Below are 23,646 nucleotides of genomic sequence, written 5' to 3' on the forward strand. Positions count from 1 at the left end.
TACATGCTGAAAGCAAAGGGGGAAGGGTAAGAGAGGAAAGGAGAGGGGGTATGTGAAATACTGTCTCAGCTGCTTCTAGCCGGGAACTCCATTCTCTCCCTCCAGCCCACTGCTTCTAGCCCCATCACAGCTGGACCCTGGCTGGAAAGGTGAGCATGTTTTGGTAAAATAGATATTGAGCCTTTAAAATTTGGTATTATGTCTTCCAGGGGCCTGAATGTCTATGACCTGAGGGTATTTGAATCACACTGGAGATTTCACTCTCTCCATCTTGACCACCTACATATTCTAACTGGTGGCTCTTCCAAAATGAGAGCGAAATCGTTGGTCATTCCCCAGAATACTGCTTTTCTAGAAGACTGTCTTATAGTTCATGGAATTAGGTCACTTGCTCAAATGACACTGTTATACATACCAGCCACTTCACTCTCTCAGAAATCCCATTGCTGCTTGATAGTTGAGTAGGCAGCAATAACTCCAGAAGTAGGATGACATTATGGACCCCAAACATTACATATTTGAATGTAATATGTTGGACATATATACATGTTGACATCCAGTCCTGTTCTAAAGGATAAGGAAAAGAAAAGGTTGGATTTACATCATAACATACAGCAGGGTTAGTTGTGATGGCTGTAGTCCCACATGTACAAAAAGACAAACACACATGTACAACAAGATATTTATAGACCTTTCTGCTCATCTATTACAGCGTCTAACAAACATCTCTCCGGGGAATACAATTACTAGAAACAGCCCCAAATGTAATGGTGGCCAGTCTCCTCAAAATCCACGATATGACAGGTAGGCCTGGTACATTTTTACTTAAATTATAGCATAAGGATGGACAATTATACATGTCTTCAAACAGCCAAATACTTAATACAAAATGACAGAGTTAAACAGCCTGTTCTGTCTTTTCTCAGTTCCAACTCAAGAAACTCAGCAAGACCAAGCCTTACAAAACATGATTCTAATATGGACCATTCTTAAATGGTCCCTTCAGTACTTAAAAGAGACAGCACTGTTTTTTCCAAATCTTTAACCTGTATAGCTGGTGTCCCCTGTGTAATAACTTCTATCAGTGTATGAGGGCCTAGTTCTTCAAGGGGTTAAAAATCCTCATCTCTCAATGAAATCCCAGTTAAGTGAGTGTGCTCAGCACTTTTGCTCAGCACTTTGCAGAATGGGATGTCTAGAGAGGATAAGACCATTTAATTAATTTTCAGCTTCAAAAATTCTTGGGCTAACCTATTAAATGGTCAAAGCAACTAACTGTCTACTTTGTTTTATTGGCTGTAAGTTCTAGATCCAAAACCCACTGAAATCAATGGAAATACTCCCATTGACCTCACTGGGCTTTGGATCAGGCTGTAGGTCATACCATTTTACTGGCCTGATGCATTCCCTTTGGAGTTAGCCAGAACTGCAGTGAAAAATGTGTTTTCTTTCTTAAATGACAGATTTTTTGCTTCCCCTCCCCCCCCCTTTGGTACTCAAACTGCATATAGATCTATATTAGGGCCTTTATATGGTTAAATATATATTTTGGCAGTGAGTTGATAATCCTTTGTAAACATTAAATTGGCTTTCATTTTACACTAATGATATCCAAATATATCATTAATTCAATACTGTTATTGAATCTGCTGTCTTCATGTTGGAGACTTGTTTGCAGGCTATAAAATTCTGATTGCAACAAACTATCCTTCTGCTGAACGCAGAAAAAATAGGTTCCCTCTTGTTGGATCCTCTGTATATTTGAAAGGAGATGTCCCTTACTAAGTTGCACATTAAATGGAGTAATTTTCTGAGGTGAAGGAAGGAAGGAAGAAGTCTATTTAGCAGGCCTGAGAGATGTCCTTCTCTGAGAGCATTAAACAAACCTGCTATTCTGTGCAATCTAGTGTATTCCAATCTAAAGTGGAAAAATTGACTTCTTCGAAAGTACATGTGCCAGGGGTAAAACTCATTCCTGGCAGGTATGGTTTAGCAGTATTTAGAGAGAGATGAACTTCTGTTCCCAAAATGCTTGTCCATTTTCAACACTTCGTATCATACAAGAAACATTAGATCAGTGTTAAGAAATCTGGGTGCTCGTTTGGATTCTAACGTTGCTTTTAAGACATTTGCAATAGTAAATATATTTTTCTTTTCTCTGGTCATATAACGTCTCTCAAATTAAGTTGCCTTAAGCATGTATGGATTCCCAACACTGAATACGTGATTTACTGATTTTGAAAATTTGACTAATGTAGTCCTCTGCCTGAGGTTATTTATGCTTAATGCTCTTAACTTTGCTACAGTTTGCACCCTTTGTTCATACAGGTATATCAGTGATTTTCTATAGGCTATGTGCATAAATACAAATAGTACTACTGTACTACTGTGGTATTCCAAAACCAAGATCATGAGTATTTGAATGAAAACTCATTACCCTGGGAGCATGGAAATAGATAGTTCTGAAGTTGTTGCAACAGAAAATAGTCCCTGTAATGGCCCTTGCTGGCCAGTAGTGGCTAGGAATTATATGGGAGTTGGCAACCCTGTGAATCCCAATGAATAGAAACTCCAGCCCCACAGAAGGCTGCATCTCCATGCTGCACACTAGTGCTCAGATCACCTGGCAACAAAACTCTACAAGGAACAATGCTGCCATTGGCTATATTAGCTGCAACTGAGATGTCCTGCATCTCCACTCCTATAAGATAGAACACTACTTTCAGGCATTTTCTACCCCACTTTACTTTTATTTGCTCCTGTCCCTGCTTGATGCAGATAGGGGCTGGAGACCGTAATACCTTTTTTGAAGGTTGTCCTCCCTCCCTCCATTTCTCTCTCTAGTTTCCTTTCCCCTTTTTGTACAAATTAACTTAAAAAGCAAAGACAGTGAGTCACTTTTACTTCAAGCACTATTGCCATTTGAGTATCCTATTGTCTGTCATGGCACCCAAAGCAAAACAAAGATGGCCTTGGAAAAGGAAAGAGAATCAAAGGGGAACATTGGCTTGGAAAGGAGGGGAGAGTCAAGCCCATACTTAGGAGAAACCAGTTGTTTCTGCTGTTACGCTAAAGATTATGTGTAGGACAACCAAAACTGGAACTGAACACATTTCTGCACTGCTTCTTCTACTGTTGCTGAGCTTGTGATTTCTGTTGCCTCCTTTTTCATATTCACAGATATTTGCAGGCCAATAAATTATGAGCTAAAACCTGGATACATCCATTTACATTCAGGTTCAGTATATCGAGACCATCTTCCAGGTCCTGGGATGCACTAACATCTCTACTGCCCTATTTTTAATATGTTCCTGGTACAATGTTCAATTTTTTAAACAACCATTTCCTTTTGGATTTAAGAATAACTCATTATGCCAGGCTTTGAATAACTACAACATCCTCACCATGGCATGTTAGATGAACTGTTTGGGTGCTCACTTCTAAGGGCCTAAATTAAGGAACTCATTTATTGGAGATTAAAAAAATAGAGATCCTTCTTTCAGTAAAGGGCAATAAAATGTGTAGCTGAAATGTCTTCTTTTGTTGGGTCCTGTAAAAAGCATATTTCCCCCCACTTTTGTCACCAGATCATCTCGTTCTTCCTATGTGGATGAAGATGAGTGTTTAGCCCTTTGTGACCCTCTGCAAAGGATAAACTGTGATGCTGATAGCTTGTCTGAAAGCTGCTTTGACAGTGGTTTGTCTACCTTGAGAGACTCAAATGAATATGATTCAGAAATGGAATGGCGACATCAAAGAAGTTTTCAAAAGCCACACTGTATGCAGGACAGTTCTGTTGGTGATGCTTCTGATACAGATGTAAGCTCCAGTCTTACTGCATTTCTAAGAGATACCTTTTGTTTGGAGGCAAAATTAGCCCCCTGTTTGTAAAGTGAAATTGATCTTTTCATATGAGTCAGGGAACCTAAATTGTCTTTACCTGGGCTATAAGCATTAAAACAGAATTAATAGGATATTTTTGTGGGATGCTTAAGGGAACACTCTGTGATTTAAAAACAGTCCTATTTTAACTGGTTGTATAGGCTCATTAATGACCCTATATCTTTTTGTAAGTTTGTAAAAGTGAATTTAATATTTGTGAAAGTTGATAAATTGTTAGCCCTGAAGATTAAAGTCCTCCTCTTATCAACAAAACAGATACAATAGAGGGAATACATCCTGCCAATGTGCCTTGGCAGTGATGTGGAAAGAGGAGAATAATAATAATAGATTAAAGCTTACAACATTTTACATGCAGAGATCTCAAAAAACTTTACAACATAGGAAAGCATTGTTGTCTTAATTTAACTAAAGAGGAAACTGAAATGGAGATAGATGTTGTGACTTACTGTGAGGCAGTGACAGAGCTGGGTATAGAATACTGGCCTCCTGACTCCCAAGTAGCTCAGTCTCCCTGACTCTTCAGTCCCTGGTCTTTGTGTTGAGAATGCTACTAAGGGTACCAATTAAAGTCAACTGCTGTGACTTTGTTTAATTGAGGAGTTGGTGGCTCAAACTAGTTGAAGTATTTCATAACTTTTGAAGTAATTTTTTTGCACTGTTTCTTGTAATCCCTTTGAATCTGAATATTTCCTTACTGAAATCTTTTACTCCTATTACATCTGGAAACCAGATTGATGTTGTAGGGTTGTTTATGAGTACTGGGCATTTGGCAATGATTGTTCTTGAGAACACTAGAGTAGAGAAAGATATTTGTTTTGGGGAAAAAAATCCAAGATACCTAACACTTCAAAGCACTATTCTTTTTCTGAATTGAGATATTACAAAAATAGTAACATAACATTTGCTGGTACTTGCAGGTTCCAGAGATCAGGGATGAAGAGGCTCATAGTCCTGACAACAGCAGTACAGCAGAAGATTGGAAACCCTCACAACCAGTCAGTCGAAGCAGCTCTAGTGCTTCAACAAGGAGGTGTCTCCCTGCTCTCTCTCCACAGGTAACCAGTCCAGAGCAATTTTATATTTTAGTTTGATATACATAACGATATTGCAATTTGTTTTCATTTTTAATATGGATTTGGTGGGCTCTTTTTGCTTTTAGACAGACACAATAGACTGTAACCTGAAATACCCTAATTCAGAGAAGGCTTACAAGATAGTTCTTGCTGGGGATGCAGCAGTAGGGAAATCCAGTTTCCTTATGAGACTTTGCAAGAATGAATTTCGAGGAAACACCAGTGCAACTCTGGGTAAGGATTTGAGATCTAAAGCATATGGGTGCCTAAATATGTATTAGGTTGGGGGAAACAGGACCATTTAGTTATCTCTATAAAACATGTCCTGAACACACACTGCACAAAGACCTCCCCTGTTAAAATCGGTGTGGAGGCGCTGCAGTATCAGGATCCTGGAACTGACTTTACAAAAAAATTCTCTTTCAGTTTTCCATTATCTTTTCTCTTTCCTGCTATGATTGCTAACCCCCATGTGGCTCCTCATGGCCCTGCAGTTGCAGTGCACTCAGGGCCCCTGGGATTCTTTCAGTCAATTAGGTTGGTTCAAAACCACGTACCCTCGTCCTGGAGTCTGATTTTTATTAAGACTTTTTCTACAAAGTTTAACTCCCTTTGTTAGTTGCTCCAGTTTATGCCCACTCTGAATCTATATAAGAGTCTCTTGCTCCTCTTCAGGAGCTCTCCCAGCCCCCTTTCTGGAACTGGACTTTAAATTGTCACTTTCTGTCCCTCCTCAAATCAGGAGTCTTCAGCTTCCCGCCTTAGAGCAGGGTTATAATTTAGGCAATTACAGGTCTCTCTGCTTAAGAGTGGAACCCCCAGCTCTCCTCCTGGAGCGGGGTGTACTTCAAGAAATCACTCTGTCTCTCCTTAAAGTAGGATCCCCAGCCTTCTCCCTAGAGCTGGATAATTCAGAAGTTATTGATTATCTCCTTAAGCCAGGAGTCCCTCATCTGGAGTACATCCTCATTTAGGTCACCAGTGGTGCCTCAGCCGGATTCTCCTCCAACTGACTCTCTTCCCCTAATTAGTCCTTTGATCCTCATGCTAGGAGGGTTCAGCAGGCAAACTTTCTCCTTCTGGTGTCATCCTTCAGGGGAGGCAACACATATGCTAGTCCCCTTCTCCCAGCTCATCTCCAATTAGTCAGGTGAGAGGGGAGCCTTGCCACACCCACTCTTACTTACTTTCTCCAAACAGTAACTTATTTTCTCCAAAGAATACTTATACTCGGAACTGCTTCCTCTCTACCAATACCTCTTATTATCTAGGTCTTTGCATGTATCAAACCCTCCCAGAATCCGAAACAGCCTTATGAGTAGACAGGCAGAAGGGGGACACTTAAGGATCCTAACCCTCGTGTCTATCCTTTTTCATATCATTTTGTCTTCATCCCTTCGTCTTCAAAGTGTTCTTGAAGCCTGGAATAGCTCTAATTCAAATGCAGTTGGAGGGATTTTAACAAGCTTGGAGGTCTCAACAGTCCAATCTATATCATCGCATCCATGAACTACTGTAGTTCTATTAAGTTCAAAGCTTGACTTTTTTGTCTGCCCATCAAATCACTTGTATGTTTGTGTGTTCTGATTTTTTGTTTTGTTTTTGTTTGCTCCTTGTCTGGAATAAGGTCTACTATACAAAATATTTTCTGTCTTTCTGTAAAAGGCTTTTATAGTGTAACATATGTGGAGCTTTTTGTTTATGATGTGAAATTTGCATCAATACTCCTGAGTAAATTCATGAGAGCATATTTTAATTCCCCCTCTTCCCCCCCCCCCCGGCGAAAAGAACCAATTGATTATGCACCGTAATACATGGGGGGGGAGGAGTTACAGCATTTTTTTGGGGTGCCTGAACTTTTTGAGCTCTCTTACAATGTACTAAATGGCATCTAATTTGAAACGGCTGTTAAAGCCTATTATTTGAAATATTTTACACTACTATTCATTTGTAATTATGTTGGTAATAGTATGAATGTAGTTCTTAAATCAAAGCCAATATTATGTCCACTGACTAGTTTTGTACACTTTTTTTTTCTTTTTAAAGGAGTTGATTTTCAAATGAAAAGGCTGGTTGTTGATGGAGAACCTACAGTGCTCCAGCTATGGGACACAGCAGGACAGGAGAGGTTAGTAATGCTCAACAGATTATTAGGATGTCGATGTGAATTGACTTGTTTCTTAGTGAAGAATTTGTATTAGCATCTGGCTTTTTTCCTAGTTGTAAGAAAAATTGTAACAGTTTCTTGTCCACATTATTTCTCCTATTTTTACTTTCAGTCCCTTCCTTACTTTTGCTATTTGTAAGGGCTCAGTCTTATGAGGTGTTCAATGACCTAAATTCCTATTAGGGTCCTTGACCTTGATTCCCGTTGAGCACAGTCAGTTGTCTCTTCTGTAGTATCCAAAGTCTTTTTAAGAGAAGCATGATAAACTTGCACAAATTGCTGAACTCACATAAATGAATTTTTAAACTATCTGTGTAGTTCTATAAACCCTATAAAATCTCATGAGATCCTGGACTGCAAAGAGCCAATACATTTTAGCTGACACAGTTGTGTGTATATTAAGGTGCCTGGTCTAATTCCACTGAAGTCAGTTATAATCTTTCCATTCACTTCAGTAGAATTTGTATTGAGCATGCTATCTATTTCTGCATTGAGTAAAGTTAGTGTATTTTGTGGAATAGGAAGTTAAAAGATATATTTGGCCCACTCATTCTTCATCATTATGTGAAGAATCTCAAATGTGCAATGTAAAGCCTTGTCAGTAATCTTAGTTTTGGAGCAGGCCGCTGTACGTTTACAGAAAAGAGGGAGGAGGGAGTCTATAATTGAGGGAGTCATCCCTGTTGTAAATCCATTGGTTTCATATTCCACACCCATTTTATTGACTTCAGAGATGTTATACGAGAAATGAATTTGGCCCACTGTGTTTATGAACTTTGCCTCTCGTGCAGGAACATAAACATGCTACCATATCATTGAAACTCCAGTGTAAAGAAGGTGTCCTTCATGTACATAGCTGTTTACTGTGAAGTGTTGTCTGATTGCAGTATAGGATACTGCAAGTTTTAATGGAGTGTTTATAGAAGTGCATAAATAATTTGGAGAAACCTTTATATGAATTCAGTAATGCATGCAAGTTTGTCACATTTTTCTTAAGAAGGCTGTGAGGGAGACATGTAATTATCAGACTAAGCTAATACAATAATGATTCATTATTATAGTAATACTAAAACTGTGTTTAAAATGTTTCAAACATCATTTTTTCTAAAAGATTTCGAAGTATTGCCAAGTCATACTTCAGAAGAGCAGATGGCGTGTTACTGTTGTATGATGTGACATGTGAAAAGAGTTTTCTTAATGTACGAGAATGGGTGGATATGATTGAGGTAAGAACTTAACTGTATGAAATTTGCAAAGTACACTTACTATGTAGTCATTTTTAATACTTTTTTAATTAGGAAATGGGCATTTCCATTGGGAGAACTCTGGTATGGGTCAGAACCATGGAATCCTTTTAGGGATACTTGTTTTATTTGTTTTTAAATCTACATTAAGGTGGTTGTGTTGCAGAATTGGCCAACATGCAGTTTCCACTAGTAATGCAAGTTAAATGCACAGCTCTCAGGACAAAAGAGAGTAAACTAAATCCTGACACAAGCTTCTGGGCTCCCATTAAATGTGATGAAATGTGGTGTTTGGTATCACAAAATACCATGTAATCAACCATTTCATATTGTTCCCCTCATCTTATCCCCCCCATCTTGTCTGACTATCTCAATTCCCTTTGATCTGAAAATGCAATACTCACCCATTTCAAATACTTTACAGGAGCAAGCTCAATTTTCCTTGTGGTCTCTGCCACAGTACAGTGTGTTTCTTTCTGTACAACCAACATCTTTCCAATAATCCACAGCAGTGTTTTCCCCTCTAGCTTTATCTTATTATTACCCTTTTGTGTTACCTGAATACTAATTTGCATTTAATAAAAAGGGCTTCCCCCCTTCGCCCAAAGGTGTTTAATAGAAAGGAAGGTGATTAGAATTAAATTTCATTTCCCTCTTAGAAAGAATGCTTTTTTTTTTTTATCATGGAAATTGAATTAGCCCCTGTTTCTAGGGGTAATTGTGTCATATAAAATAACATAAGAATGGTCATACTGGTTCAGACCAGTTACCTATCTAGCCCAGTGTCCTGTCTTCTGACAATTGCCAGTGCCTGATGCTTCAGAGGTAATGAACAGAACAGGGCAATTTCTAGTGATCCGTCCTGTTGTGCAGTCCCAGCTTCTGGAAGTTGGAGATTTAGGGACCCTTGGAGCCTGGGGTTACAGTCCTGACCATCCTGGCTAACAGCCATTGATGGACCTGTCCTCTATGTACTTACCTATTTTTTTAAACCCAGTTAAACTTTTGGCCTTCACAACATCCCATAGCAATGAGTTCCACAGGCAGACTCTGCGCTATGTGAAGAAATATTTCCTTATGTTTGTTTTAAGTCCACTGCCAATTAATTTTATCAGTTGACTCCTAGTTCTGATGTTATGCAAAAGGGTAAATAACACTTCCTTATTTATTTTTTCCATACCATTCATGATTTTATAGACCTCTATCATATCCCCCACTTATCATCTCTTTTCTAAACTGAACAGTCCCCGTCTTTTTAATCTCTCCTCCAATCGAAGCAGTTCTGTATTCCTAATCATTTTTGTTGCCCTTATCTATACCTTTTTCAAGTCAAATGTGTCTTTTTTGAGCCATAATGGGCATAGTGTTAATTTCCATAAGAGTTATCTAGCAAATACAATTCTTGTTGGAAATGCATTCACTCCTTGATAGACTCACTATTAAGATGGCTATTTTAAGACATAGTGTAGGTTGTTTTATCTGCAAAGTGTTCAGCATGACTGGTGTTCAGCATATTTTAACTATCTACCATTTCTTGTGTTAGCATTACATTATTTTTAGGTGTTTTGGTGGTGAAGTAATTAATATGATGTGTGCTCCAATAACCTGCTGATATATTTGACCTTTTTTTGTATTCAGAATTTTTCAAAGGTAAATAAACTATATATTTATTACAGGATGCAACTCACGAGAATATTCCAATCATGATGGTGGGTAACAAGGCAGATCTTCGCCAAACAGTTTCAGAACAAGGACAAAAATGTGTACCAATCAACTATGGAGAAAAATTGGCCATGGTAAGACGTATATCTAATTGTTTCAAATTTAACTGCCCTTAAAAACTTTAAGATGAGGTCTGGATAATTCACAAAAATAATTGTGAGGCAAAGAGTCTTTCATTTTATGGTCACCAAGATGGAATTTGGCCTTGAATGGTTAGTGCATACTTGCTGAGGTTGAAAAATGTCACCAGATAATGGCAATTTGCTAGTCTTTGTGAAATGAGTTAGTTGTCTCAGTCCAGTGTCGTCATCACAAACTGGCACATGGTTGACATTCTGAGAAAATTGGTCAAGAAATTCATGAGTCTGAGTAGGGTGACCAGATAGCAAGTATGAAAAATCAGGACGGGGTGGGGGGCAATAGGTACCTACATAAAACAAAGTCCCGAATATCGAGACTGTCCCTGTAAAATCTAGACATCTGGTTACCCTAAGTATGAGACTGATCTTGCCCACTCAGCATGAGTTCATCTTTGTACTCTACTACAAGTGTGAGGCACATTAGTGAGAGGATGTGAGGAAACTAGCTTCTGCTTCTCTTGTACATAGATGTTCTGAAGTTGAAGTATTTTGGTTTCCAGATTATGTAAGGTTTTAGCTGCCTGCCTCCCTTTGAAATCAGTAGAATGTGGACATCTAAATACCTTTGAGGATCTGGGCCTAAGAGTAATTCTGCACCACTCTCTAGCCATGACTGCAGCAGTTTTGGCATTATTTGTTGCATAGAAAAACAAAAGAAAGATTCTGGGCACTTGTACAGGGGATCTGAACATGCTGGTTGCTGTGGAGCTGTGCTTTATGGGATTCCCCACACCACCGCGGGCAGGGTTTTATGGCTAGCCAGCAGTGGAGCAAGAGTTTGCTCAGTTGTTAGATCTGTGACAGTGCAGAATCCTTGGCCATTCTCTGTGCAAAGGTGTGTGGGCCTAGAGCTGTGGATGATGATGTAGCTAGTACTAGTTAAATACCAAGGTTTTAGGGGTTCTGGAAATATGATAGGTAGAATGTAAGCTCCAGTAACAGCTTCGAAGCTTCTGTTGCTGGTTTGTAGCCTCGCAGACAAGATTATTCAGGCTGGACCTTGGGACCAGGATTTGTTCCTGAATCAGTTACATATCTTAAAAGTTCTTAAGTTTAAAAAGCTATAAAACCAAAAATAAATGTTGTTACTGTAGTATTAAAACTAACATCTACAAAGTATAAAAAGGACCAAGAAATCCTGTTCACTTTAATTTGTTAAATCTGCTCTTCAGTAGTTCTTAAATTTTCCGAGGAAATAATTTGCAGTAAACATTTAGACCTAATTGTCCAATAGACAATGTATCTGATCCTTTTATTTTCTTCTGGCAGACTTACAATGCACTATTTTGTGAAACAAGTGCTAAAGATGGATCTAATATTGTAGAAGCAGTTCTTCATCTTGCTCGGTATGTAGTCACGTTTCTAATATCAAATATTAGCTTTGTTGGTTAATATGTATTACAGTAACTTTATAAATAAATGTAAAACAAGATTCATTCTTAAGGTTTTACATGGCATGTATTTTATTTTATTTATAGAGTCCATTTTGATCTTAGTTGATTCCAGTAGAACAATTTTCAGTGTTAAATATCTATATTCTAAACACTTATATTATGTGTGTATCTGTATATAAATATATCTCTATAGAATATAGATATTTGACATTGAAAATTGTTCTACTGGAATCAACTAAGATCAAAACGAGACTTTAAATAAAATGTGTGCCTTGTAAAACCTTTAAAAATAAATGTAAAACAGGATTCATACTTGAATAAGTTTGAGTCGCAGCCGTGTTAGTCTGTATCCGCAAAAAGAACAGGAGTACTTGTGGCACCTTAGAGTCTAACAAATTTATTAGAGCATAAGCTTTTGTGGGCTACAGCCCACTTCATCGGATGCATTGAATGGAACATATAGTAAGAAAATATATAAATATACACACATACAGAGAAGGTGGAATTTGCTGTACAGACTGTAAGAGGCTAATTAATTAAGATGAGCTATTATCAGCAGGAGGAAAAAAAAACTTTTGTAGTGATAATCAAGATGGCCCATTTAGATAGTTGACAAGAAGGTGTGAGGATACTTAACATGGGGAAATAGATTCAATATGTGTAATGACTCAGCTACTCCCAGTCTCTATTCAAACCCAGGTTAATGGTATCTCGTTTGCATATTAATTCAAGCTCAGCAGTTTCTCATTGGAGTCTGTTTTTGAAGCTTTCTGTTGCAGAATTGCCTCTCTTAAGTCTTCTACTGAGTGGCCAGAAAGACTTTAAAAAATCTGCACCACAAACAAGAAAACAATATTAACATATTTACAGACAAAATTATGTTAAAGTGGAGCTCAAATATGGATCCCATTCTTTTAAAAATGTCTCTGGTTGATAAATGATACTTTCTAATGAGATACATGCATTTATTCTTTTAATCTTTTCATACACTGAAGACACGTTTGGTTTTGTATCATTATACATGATTTTGCTACAGACAATTTTAATCACATACATTTTCCTTGATGTCTACTGAATGTAAATTTTTTCCGAAGACACTTAAATTGCAAAAATCTGGATTAAATAAAACAATCCCATCTAGCAAAGCTTGCACATACTTGATAAATTCTAACTAAAACATTGCAATTTTCCTACAGTTTCCAAACTAGTATTAATTATGATTATATATAATTTTTAAAGGATCAGCAATATGTATTACATTTAATACATGGAGCTCCAAACTGGAGTCAATTGCTCACCATATTTATTTGTTTTTATTCTGTAGCTTGATAGGAAAATCAAATCTTTTGACTTGAAAGGTCAATATTTGTCTATTCCATGCTACAGTATTTTTAATGGTAATAGCTTGAATAAAAAATTGGATTGTTGGAAAGAAGTAATGCTGTCTGTTCAGTCAGAAAATGGAAAAATACCTATACGTCCAGTGAGAACAGGTGTAGCAGAGGTATAGTCATTCATTTATATTCAAATGTCAATACAAAGTTAATTGTTAACTTGTATGACTCGTTTCCAGGAACCTGGCTATGAATGCAACAGTGCATTGTGCTGTTAGAAATTTCTAGTGAAGCCATACAGCACAGTTACATAATGTTAAATCACAGGTGAAAAAACATGTTTCAGGCAACATTTGATTACAATAGTTCAATTTTGTGAGGGGACAAACTGCTCTTCCCATCTTGCCTATCTGCTTTCCAGTACCTTGAATATATGATTTTAACCAGTCTGTTCACTGGCTTAGTGAAAGTTCATTTCTGAGGGATCTGTTAATATTTGCTGTAATTGAAAGCAATGGCAGATGCACCAGATGCTGTCTAACAGTTTGGTCTGAGAAGGATGGTTCTACTCAGGGATTAATATTTCTCATTTTCTGGAAGTAATCATCTCTAACTTAACATTTCAATGGGAAAGTTAGACTTCCAGACCCATGTTACCTGTACTTAGGGTTTGATTTGCCACAGTTACTCATTTTAAGTAGTACCATATTGATGTCAGTAACTGATTTCAATGGAACTACTTGGTCTGAGTAGTGAGTGGCAGAATTGAGGCTTTACAAGACACAATAATACTGGTACAAAATTGAAAATCATATGTACAGATAAACCAATTACAAGCATCTTTGTAATAAAGTGGCTAATGATATGCTGTATTTCTCAGAATAGATTTATATTTGTATAATAGTTTCTTACTTTTAATATATGAATATCTAGGGCCTAATGCTTTCCTCTGCTGTGAAATGAGGAGGGGTACAAATAAAAGAAAAAATGGGCTAAAAAGGAATGGAAAACGTAACATTGTTTAGACCTCAAATTGGAGTTATATAATTAATAGTTTTCACATAACTATACTTATTTCCTTGTGCTAATTTTGTACTTTGTATGGAATTATTGCTGCCATTCCAAAGCAGAAACTGTAGAGAATTTCACTCAGTCCCAATACTTTCATTGATTTCATAAACTAAAAACAATTATCCTATTAGACAGTTTGTGAATTTACGTTACAAAGCAGTGGCTGACAGTGGGCAGTGCATTCCTTTTTAGTGCTCTGTGTAACATATTTTGAGTAGAAATACATTCCCCAGGCTGTATCTTGGTAATTTATTTCATTGCTGTCTTACAGTGAAGTGCGAAAAAGAAGTGACAATGAAGACACGGGGTCCGTAACCAACCTGGCTGAGCCAACTGTCAAAAAATCGATGCTAATGAAGAACTGCTGTAATATATAAATATCAAACGCCCTTTCTGCCCTAAATAATTTTACTTTTGTATTTTTATGTCTTTTTTAAATGAAAAATGAAGGATTTACATAATGTGTTCTCCTTAATATGGATTTATATGTATATAGTAGTTGCAAAACTTGAGAAATTCAGTTCCTACTTTCTGCTGCTCTGCACTGGTGCACTTGCCTAGCCTCGCAGGCTGTGGTTTGATCTCACTTATATCAGTGTATGTCAGTAAAATCAAAGAAGTTACATTGGTTTAAAGATGGTCTGAGATCAGAATCAAGGCTTTTACTTTTGCCAGGAATTGATGATAGTACATACGGTACTGTATTTTCATTTCATTCATCTAGATATTTCCTTATAAAGTGAAAGAGGCTTCACAAACGGAAGACACTGTAATAATTTTATGTTAAACCCAGGATATTCAGAACCCAGGGGGAAATTCCATCATTACTTCATCTAATTTTGCCTAGGACAGGAAATGCAGGTCCAATTATGTCTGTATGAAATATTCACAACAAACCACCCTGCCACTTGAAACTTACCTAGTTTCATTACAAACCTGCAAGGTTTGTCAAAAAGGCTTGTCAAATTTTTGAACTTTTTCAAGTGAATTAGTGAGTTTTGAGTAAACCTCGGCAAATATATGGTGGTCCATCTGAAAAGCAAAACTCAAGTCTGATCCCACATGGAGGAAATACTTGCATGAATCCTGCAAAGCAAAAAGACCAATTATATACTGCTCCAACCTCAAGAGAGGTCACAGTATCTGCAGGATTTAGGAACACTGGGATGAATTAATGATGCAATTCCTGCTCGTTTATAAACGAGACAGTTACTGTTACTTTAATATAGGGGAATGTGAATTGTCCCTTCCCTCTTGTTTCTTCAAATGTTTGCCATTGATACATATGACAATTCAGACAGCTAAAGTGATGGACTCTAATAGTACAGAAGAGTCTGTCGTCATCTGTTTTCTTAGTGAATCTTTAGGCCTTAAGCCATTTGTTAGCTGCTCTACATGCACAGGACTCCATATTAAATTTTTATTAAAGGAATCAGTTGGCTTGACTATGAGCCACTTTCCAAAAATCAGGCAATACTGTTCTCATTAAGGTAAGGCTGAGGACTCATAACTCCCCTTGAAGTCAGTGGGAGCTGCTCAATCTCTCTCTGAAATTCAAGACATTGGTTTTATTGAGTTTTCTAAAAATCTCATAGTTTAGTACATATTTTAAACGCAAAGCCTAAAATCATTAATGTAAAAATGACACTATTATAGTATAATTATTAAAATAGGAGTACAAAAAAAGCATCACACCCTAGTGACTTTGTTTAGTCTTTTGTTCCCTTACTTAAGGCCAGTCCTGCAAATATTTAGGCATGTGAGTGACACTTTTCCTGCAGGTAGTCCCATTAAAACCAGTTCATGTTTAGATATTTGCAGGATCAGAACCTTGGGGCCCAGTCCTCCTCCTGTTAAAGTAAATGGCACAGCTCCCACTGACTTCAATGGGAGTACTATTAGGACCCTTAGTGGCTGAGCAAACTATTTCAGCCTTTTTTTTGTGTATATTAAAAAAGGTTTCAAGCTGCAACCAGTCTGCCTAGTGTCAGACTTAAGTGAAGTTTTATGATCTTACCTCAAACCCGTGAAAAAGTGGATACTAGCTGTAGCAACATTAGATATTTTCTGAGCCACTACATTTCAACAGAGTATAGCCAGTGACTGATATTAATTTTATCAAATATGGACTTCCCTAGAGTAGGGTAGTTTATCACCTGGGTTTTTTAAAAAAATGCCTTTTCAGGTAAAAAGATCTGTGTTTTTAGGTATTCTTTTAAAGCTATGTTTTCTCAGAGATTTTGTCCTCAAGTGACTAATCCTGAGCTATTCCAGCAAGGCAAAGAGACTATAATGCCAAATAAAATGGACACATCCATTATTTCCATATATTTTGGCCTCATAAAAGAAAATGTACTTGGGACCGGATCATGCCCCACAGTATCCATGAGCTGAGGGGAACCTTTGGACACAGATCTACCTTATCACACATGGAAGAGGTAAGGAGTAACCTACTTCTGCAGCACCACCCTACCCCACCTGGCAGAAATCTCTCTGTGGGTCTTGAGTCTGTTGTGGGGGAGATGACAGAGGCTGGGAGAAGAGTGGGCGAGCTAGGCATATGGCCATGGAATATAAGCAGAAAAGATAATGCAGCCATTTTTCTACAGAGGCAGCCATGGCCAGCGGGAGCTTGGCTTTGCTGTCAAGGGGAAGAGCTCCATGCGGATCATTGGGAATCCAGGGTTTCTTAAATGAGTGGGAAGGGAGGGAGGGCTTAATTCTGCCTCCCCCCTCCAAAGGAGTGAGTTGAGTGGAGCTCTGCAAGGGTTTCATGGAGATTTCCTCCTCCAAAGCCTGCTCCTTTGATCAAGAGGGAACATAATCCAGCTTTTGGCTTCTTAAAGCCTATGCTGACAATATATAGGCTTTCAAATCATTAATCTGTTTGAAATTGACCTTCCCAGTAAGAAAGCTAGAAACATATTAACTCTTTATTTCAATTCAAGTTATTGCTCATTCAGTGTTTAACTTCTGCTCACTCTTACTGCCACTCCAGAATTTTTCCCAATAATAGCTGTCTTTCCTGTTTAAAAAATAGGCGAGAGAAAAGTCAGAACAATCACAGGTTATCTTTGATTTCATTGACAATGAAGGAGAAATAGAAGCTATCCTTGAAAATTCTGCAGGAACTTTTTAAAGTAATGAAACTGTGTCATGTTAGTATTCAAAAGAGAAATCCCATCAGCGGTGAAGCTGTCTTGAAGACAGTGTCTTCATCTATATTAAATAGTTACAATTTAATATTAAGGGCCCAGTCCTGTAGAGCCTTTTCCACACATCTTCTGTGGGAAATAATATGGATCCACAGGACTGTAACTCAACCTGAGCTGAGGCTCCTTTCATATGTTGGGCCTGATTTTGGAAGATGCTGAGCTTGAAAGCTGAAGGTGTTCAGCACAACCCTGAACGGGACACTTTGTGTGCACCCAAGAATGCTATTGACCTCAGTGAGAGATTTAGGCGTACAGAAATATAAGACAGGGCCCCAGAGCTAGGAATCTAAGGTTGGCATATGGCTAATATTTTCTCCCCAAAGATAGGAAAGGACCAAGTCGCATCGAACTTTTGAATTTATTAGCTTTTCTTATTAGCATGACTCACCATCTTAATATTATTTAAATGTAGTTTGTATATTTTATTGATTATTGAGACATCTAAAATTCCAGTGTGTTACTGATTTAATAACCTGGGGTTGTACAATTAAGTACAAAATGTACAGTATTTTGGCAGTTTTAAAATAGGACATTACGTACTCCATAGAAATTTTCTTCTTGGCATTGTAGATCTGGGTCCTGTAAACAGGCATTTGTGGGATGTACTTTTTTTAAAAAGTAGATTCGAAATCCATATGGAAAGTAGTTTGTGTGCATGTGCAGTAAATGCTTTTCCAAATGTATTTAATGTGATATGCCCGAATCCTGGAAAGAAAACCATGCGAATGGAGTCCTGTGCCTGTACAGAGTACAGCTGAAGTCAGTAATGTCAGTTGCCTGATCACCCAGTTCTCTCTGTGGGACTGGTGTCTTGGGCAGTTCTTGTTGATTTTAATGACCGGACGTGTGTGTCTAGGTATTTTGCCAAAATTTATAAATTGAATCTATTTTTTTTAACAATGTGACTTTTTTATTTTGCATTCGTGTGAGCTATAGCTAAGCAAACACACCTTGAAACAATTGTTTTAAAAATTTTAAAAAAGTGTGATGGTCAAAATAGTGTCAGCCAGATTTCATCCTGGAATGTGTTTTATGGTCAACTTTTATAAATTCTTAGAAAAAGGGCTTTGAAATGAAAATCTGGTGTCACTGAGCCAAATTCTGTACTCATTCTAGGCAATGGAGTTGCAGAGAGTGCAGCTCTGGACAGAATTTTGCTCACTGGCCATAGCAGTGTGAAGAGCTCTTGTCATAGTTACATTTTATAACACCCTTTTGCAATTAGATTCACTAGAGCAGTTTTTTAAAGCCCTGATGGGATCATTCTGACTCAGTGGTTGTCCACACAGGCATAAGGGTCTGTGCTACTGTAATCAATTGTAGGATTTGGGCCTAAATATTAGAGAGAGTGTGTGTATGCATGCACAATTTATTAGAAACACATCGGTTCAGGCCCTGCTCCTGCAATATGATGCATATTCAGAGACTGCTTCTATACAGAGCTCCATTGACTTCAGTGGGGGCTGTGTGCAGGCGTAAAAGTCTGCTCCCATGAATCACTTTGCAGGATCAAGGCCTTATTTAGAAATCCTGCAATGATGGCCCCCGTTAAGTCTGACAATTGGCATAATATGAGATGGCATTCATGGTAAAATAAGAGGGCTTGGAATGAAATTATTAATTTTAGAAGCTAAAATATCTGCCTTTAAAAAAAAATCAAAGCTAATATTTATATAAGGTCTTTCTTTTGTTTTGCTTTGAAAAGTTGTCTTGCCTACTGCCTAAAACATATGGCAGCAAACAGCAGATTTATGTTCTGGCATGTCTGTACTATTGTGTGTGTTTGTGTTTCTCTATGATTTTGTTCAGTACTTAAAGCTGTTCATTTATTGCACAAAGTCGTTTTGTTAGTCAGTGGCTATGTTATCTTAATGCCTATATTTATTTTTAAAGGAACGTCTTTTCACGTTTTTTTTCCAACAGAATCTGTAAATAAGATTTTTTTTATGCACTTGACACACAAGTATTATTTTCGTCCTTTATTGTCTTTCCCTTTTTTAATGGTCACATGTTAAACGTATTTTGAGGCAGCAGTTTTTGTGGGATGCTGTTAAATATCCAGGTGATCAAATGATTTTTTTCTAGGGATCTCTCATGTATTTAGCACTATTTAGTTGCTTGCTTATTAAAATTTACTGTATTATTTCCCTTACTCAAGAGTGTAGTTATGATCTAACTGCTTGAAACCATATTTAAAACATATCTTCTCTCATATTCATTGAACAATTCCCTCTTATTTTAGCAAATACTGTTGTGATCATAGAGCACGCTTTATCCAAAAAGATCCCAAAGCACATTACAAAACTAATTTGGCAATCCTGCAAGGAACATCATGTGGACAGACCCCTGCACCCATGTGGAGAACTCCATCAGTGGGCTTCTGTGCCAGCATAGAGGTCTGTTCACAAGAAGATCCTTGTACAAAGCTTTTTGACAGGCTGGGGCTATGCAGCCTATATATTCTGAAGTGTAGCCACCTCTGGGGTTAAACATGGTTCCTGTTTAACACTCACAGCAATACTAAACATTGTAGTACAGGAAGTGAAGAATATCAACTCTGACAGATAGCAGATGGATGTTGAGGTAGGTACAATGTATTTATCCACATTGGAATTTGATGAGGACAACAGGGTTAATATCTCTTATTCTGTCCCACAAAAAAACATGATTCTTATGATCATCACTAGTGATTAAGACCTCATTTCTCCTGCAATTTCAGTGTCCCCTACCACCATGTCCCAAGGTGTTGAGACAGTAGGTGATAGTTTCCTCTAACTACTAATCTATCAACATCACTTCCTGCAGCACTCGGTATTTGAGTAAAGATGTCCCATCCATGCACGGACAGGCATAATGCTGCTTAGCTTAGATCTGACATCATAGCCTGAAGGTTTTTGTTTTTGTTTAACTATTACCTGGCATTTCATTTTTTTTAAACCCAAACCACTTGTATTTTAGGTTCAATTTGTGCCACAGAAGGTTGTAAAGAGTGCGCTGTCACTCACATTTTCAGCCCTTAGAGATACAGATTATAATTAACTTCCCACTCGCTGCATATATGTGAAGTTAGTAGTTAAATGATTGGCTAACAAATAACATTTGCATAAACCATGCTGTGCAGACTTCTAAATGAATATGAAGCAAAGTATTTAAAATAGAGATTTATTTTCATACTTGTATAGCGAGCAGATTCAGTGAACTTTAGTTTTATGTGCCAAGTTTAATTACGGACTATGTGTTAAAAAAGTGTGCAATAAAATAAACAGGCCCTATAGTGTGAAACAGTTGTTTTGAAACTTTGATTTATTCTGTTTACAAATATGACTGCAAGAACTGTGGTGTTTGTGCTTGTTGTTTCTCCTCAAAACTACAGATCATTCCAACCACTGTGTGATTTTCTACATATGTTTAAAAAGAACCACGTGTTGTCTATTACATATTGCTGTACAATAAAGTGTGCATTAGTGGCTATTCAATAGGGTTTATTTTTTTCCAGTTTGCCACTAAGCTGCACCCATAAATATGTTGTTTAATGAAATACAGTACAAGTGAGTAACTTTATTTCCCCAAAGCAACTGAATGGCAGACTCTGGACAGCAGTGCACTAACAATTAGTATACCAACTAGAGTGGGTGACTTTTTCAGATTAATATTTTCACCTAAAAATGCAATTTGGTTGACCCAAAACTATTCCTGAATTTGTGTTGCATTTGCTGAATACTTTCAGCCACAAATTTCTTCCAGGCTAGATCCACAAGGAGACTTAAGCACCCTTCACAAAATAGAAGAGCTCCTGTCACCTCCCTTATGTCCAATAGCATTTAAGGCACTTACCTAGGATGTGGGAGAAACAGATTTAAATCCCTGCTCTTCAGGAGAAACTTGAACTTGGATCTTCCACAACCAAGGAGAGTGCCCTAACCACCAGGCAATAGGGTACTCTGAGGTGGGCTCTCAATCTCTCCTGTTGAAGCTGTTCCACTTTTTATGACCTACTTAAATATTCACTGGGCCAGAGAGTGAGACTGTTGGAGTTAGGGCACGGACCGAGGTTCTAGATCCTGCTCAAATAAATATTTTATACAGAGTGGAACAGCTTCAACAGGAGAGACAGAGGGACGAGTGCACCAGCATTTTGAATAGCCCAGTAGATAGGGTACATACCGAAACTGTAGAAGACAGCAGTTCAACTCCCTGTTCTGAATCAGGCAGAGTTCCTTCTCTACCACAGACTTCCTGTGTCACCTTGGGCTGACCAGTCTCTCTCCTTCGGTTCCCATCTGTGACAGGGGCTTAACAATGCTTCCCTCCTAATGGGGTGATGTGATAATGGAGGGCGGGGCATGTAAGTACATCACAGGGATAGAATAGTCTGCTAATTTTGCCTTTAGAAGTTGTCACTGGAGCTTGTAGGAAATTTTCATAACAATGATCTTCTGATGGAAAATTCATTTTCTACAAAATCAGTTTTCTGTGGAAAAATTTCAATTGCCCATCAGGAAACTGCTCACAGCTCACAGCATCCCTGTTACTTGGCAGACTGCCTGGCAGGTCTCTGGCGGATATATTTACACTGCAAGTAAACACTCCCCGCCTGGCCCATGCAGTTGACCTGGGCTGGTGGGGCACAGGCTCAGGGGCTGTTGAACTGCACTGTAGGCTTTCAGGCTTAGCTCTAGCTCCCTGTGAGGTGGGAGGGTCCCAGTGCTTGGTCTGCAGCCTGAACCCGGACAGTTACACCATAATTAAACAGCCCCTTAGCCCAAGCTCCATAAGCCTAAATTAGCTGCATAGGCCAGTCATGGGAGTCTAATTGCAGTGTAGACATATCTTAGGAGCCCAAACTTCCAGGCCTTGTGGCTTCTTAGCAGCCTGGAAGCTCTGGGAGCCCCAACTCCCAGGCTGTCCAAGCTGGCTGGCTCATGGCCTCGTGGTCTCCCAGGTTTCTGGGTCACTCTGGGACCTTAAAACCTTGAAAGTTTAAATGAAATATTTGAAATTCCAATTCAGTTGCGAATGTTTAAATTTAAAATTTAGTTGCAGAACACTTTTAAAAAAAAGTCGGACTTTCCCACAAAATGGTAATGCCAGTTTCTGTCCTGCTCGAGTGGGCACAAAAGATCTTTACTGATTGGCTTCCTGCTATAGTTTTAAAGAAAAAAATACACATCCTCATGGTGTGACTCTGCCACTTGCCTCAGATAACTTGACCTCAGTATTTGCAGTAATGTAGGTATTGCACATCGTAAACCTAGGTAATTATTTATAGCTCCATACATGCACACTTTTCAGAACAAAGACTGATAGAGTACTACCTAGGCTAGTTGACACTCTAAAGCCTTGATGGTAGGATGACAAATGGGAATGAGGAAATGAAGGTAGATATTACCACATCCGAGGTAGAAGCCAAACTCGAACAGCTTAATGGGACTAAATCGGGGGGCCCAAATATTCTTCATCCAGGAATATTAAAGGAATTGGCACATGAAATTGCAAGTCCATTAGCAAGAATTTTTAATAAATCTGTAAACTTAGGGGTTGTACCATATGACTGGAGAATTGCTAACATAGTTCCTATATTTAAGAAAGGGAAAAAATGTGATCCGGGTAACTATAGGCCTGTTAGTTTGACATCTGTAGTATGCAAGGTCTTGGAAAAATTTTTGAAGGAGAAAGTAGTTAAGGACATTGGGGTCAATGGTAATTGGGACAAAATACAAAATGGTTTTACAAAAGCTAGATCATGCCAAACCAACCTGATCTCCTTTGAGAAGTTAACAGATTTTTTAGACAAAGGAAACGCAGTGGATCTAATTTACCTCGACTTCAGTAAGGCATTTGATACGGTAATTATTAGCTAAATTGGAAAAGATGGGGATCAATATGAACATTGAAAGGTGGATAAGCAGCTGGTTAAAGGGGAGACTACAACGGGTCACACTGAAAGGTGAACTGTCAGGCTGGAAGGAGGTTACTAGTGGAATTCCTCAGGGATCGGTTTGGGGACCAATCTTATTTAATTTTTTTATTACTGACCTTGGCACAAAAAGTGGGAATGTACTAATAAAGTTTGCGGATTACACAAAGCTGGAAGGTATTGCCAATACAGAGAAGGACCAGGATATCATACAGGAGGATCTGGATGATCTTGTAAACTGGAGTAATAGTAATAGGATGAAATTTAATAGTGAAAAGTGCAAGGTCATGCTTTTAGGGATTAATAACAAGAATTTTTGTTATAAACTGGGGACACATTATTTGGAACTAACAGAAGAGGAGAAGGACCTCGGAATATTGGTTGATCACAGGATGACTATGAGCTACCAATGTGATATGGCGGTGAAAAAAACTAATGCGGTCTTGGGATGCATCAAGCGAGGTAT

General features: G+C 38.1%; 1 protein-coding gene across 1 annotated transcript in view; it reads left to right on the plus strand.

Moving 5' to 3' along the window:
• Window positions 1-20,545, plus strand: part of RASEF (RAS and EF-hand domain containing) — a 51,718-nt gene extending 31,173 nt beyond the window's left edge. The window contains exons 9-17 of the mRNA XM_073345073.2: window positions 713-804; window positions 3,588-3,819; window positions 4,821-4,958; window positions 5,063-5,210; window positions 7,023-7,104; window positions 8,255-8,369; window positions 10,064-10,183; window positions 11,519-11,595; window positions 14,320-20,545. Of these exons, the coding sequence (XP_073201174.1) occupies window positions 713-804; window positions 3,588-3,819; window positions 4,821-4,958; window positions 5,063-5,210; window positions 7,023-7,104; window positions 8,255-8,369; window positions 10,064-10,183; window positions 11,519-11,595; window positions 14,320-14,425 (1,110 nt within the window). The 3' untranslated portion in view covers window positions 14,426-20,545. The remainder of the gene's footprint in view (window positions 1-712; window positions 805-3,587; window positions 3,820-4,820; window positions 4,959-5,062; window positions 5,211-7,022; window positions 7,105-8,254; window positions 8,370-10,063; window positions 10,184-11,518; window positions 11,596-14,319) is intronic.
• The last annotated feature ends 3,101 nt before the right edge of the window (window positions 20,546-23,646 follow it).

This window comes from Lepidochelys kempii, chromosome 5 (genome assembly GCF_965140285.1).
Source record: "Lepidochelys kempii isolate rLepKem1 chromosome 5, rLepKem1.hap1, whole genome shotgun sequence".
Classification (NCBI taxonomy): domain Eukaryota; kingdom Metazoa; phylum Chordata; order Testudines; family Cheloniidae; genus Lepidochelys; species Lepidochelys kempii.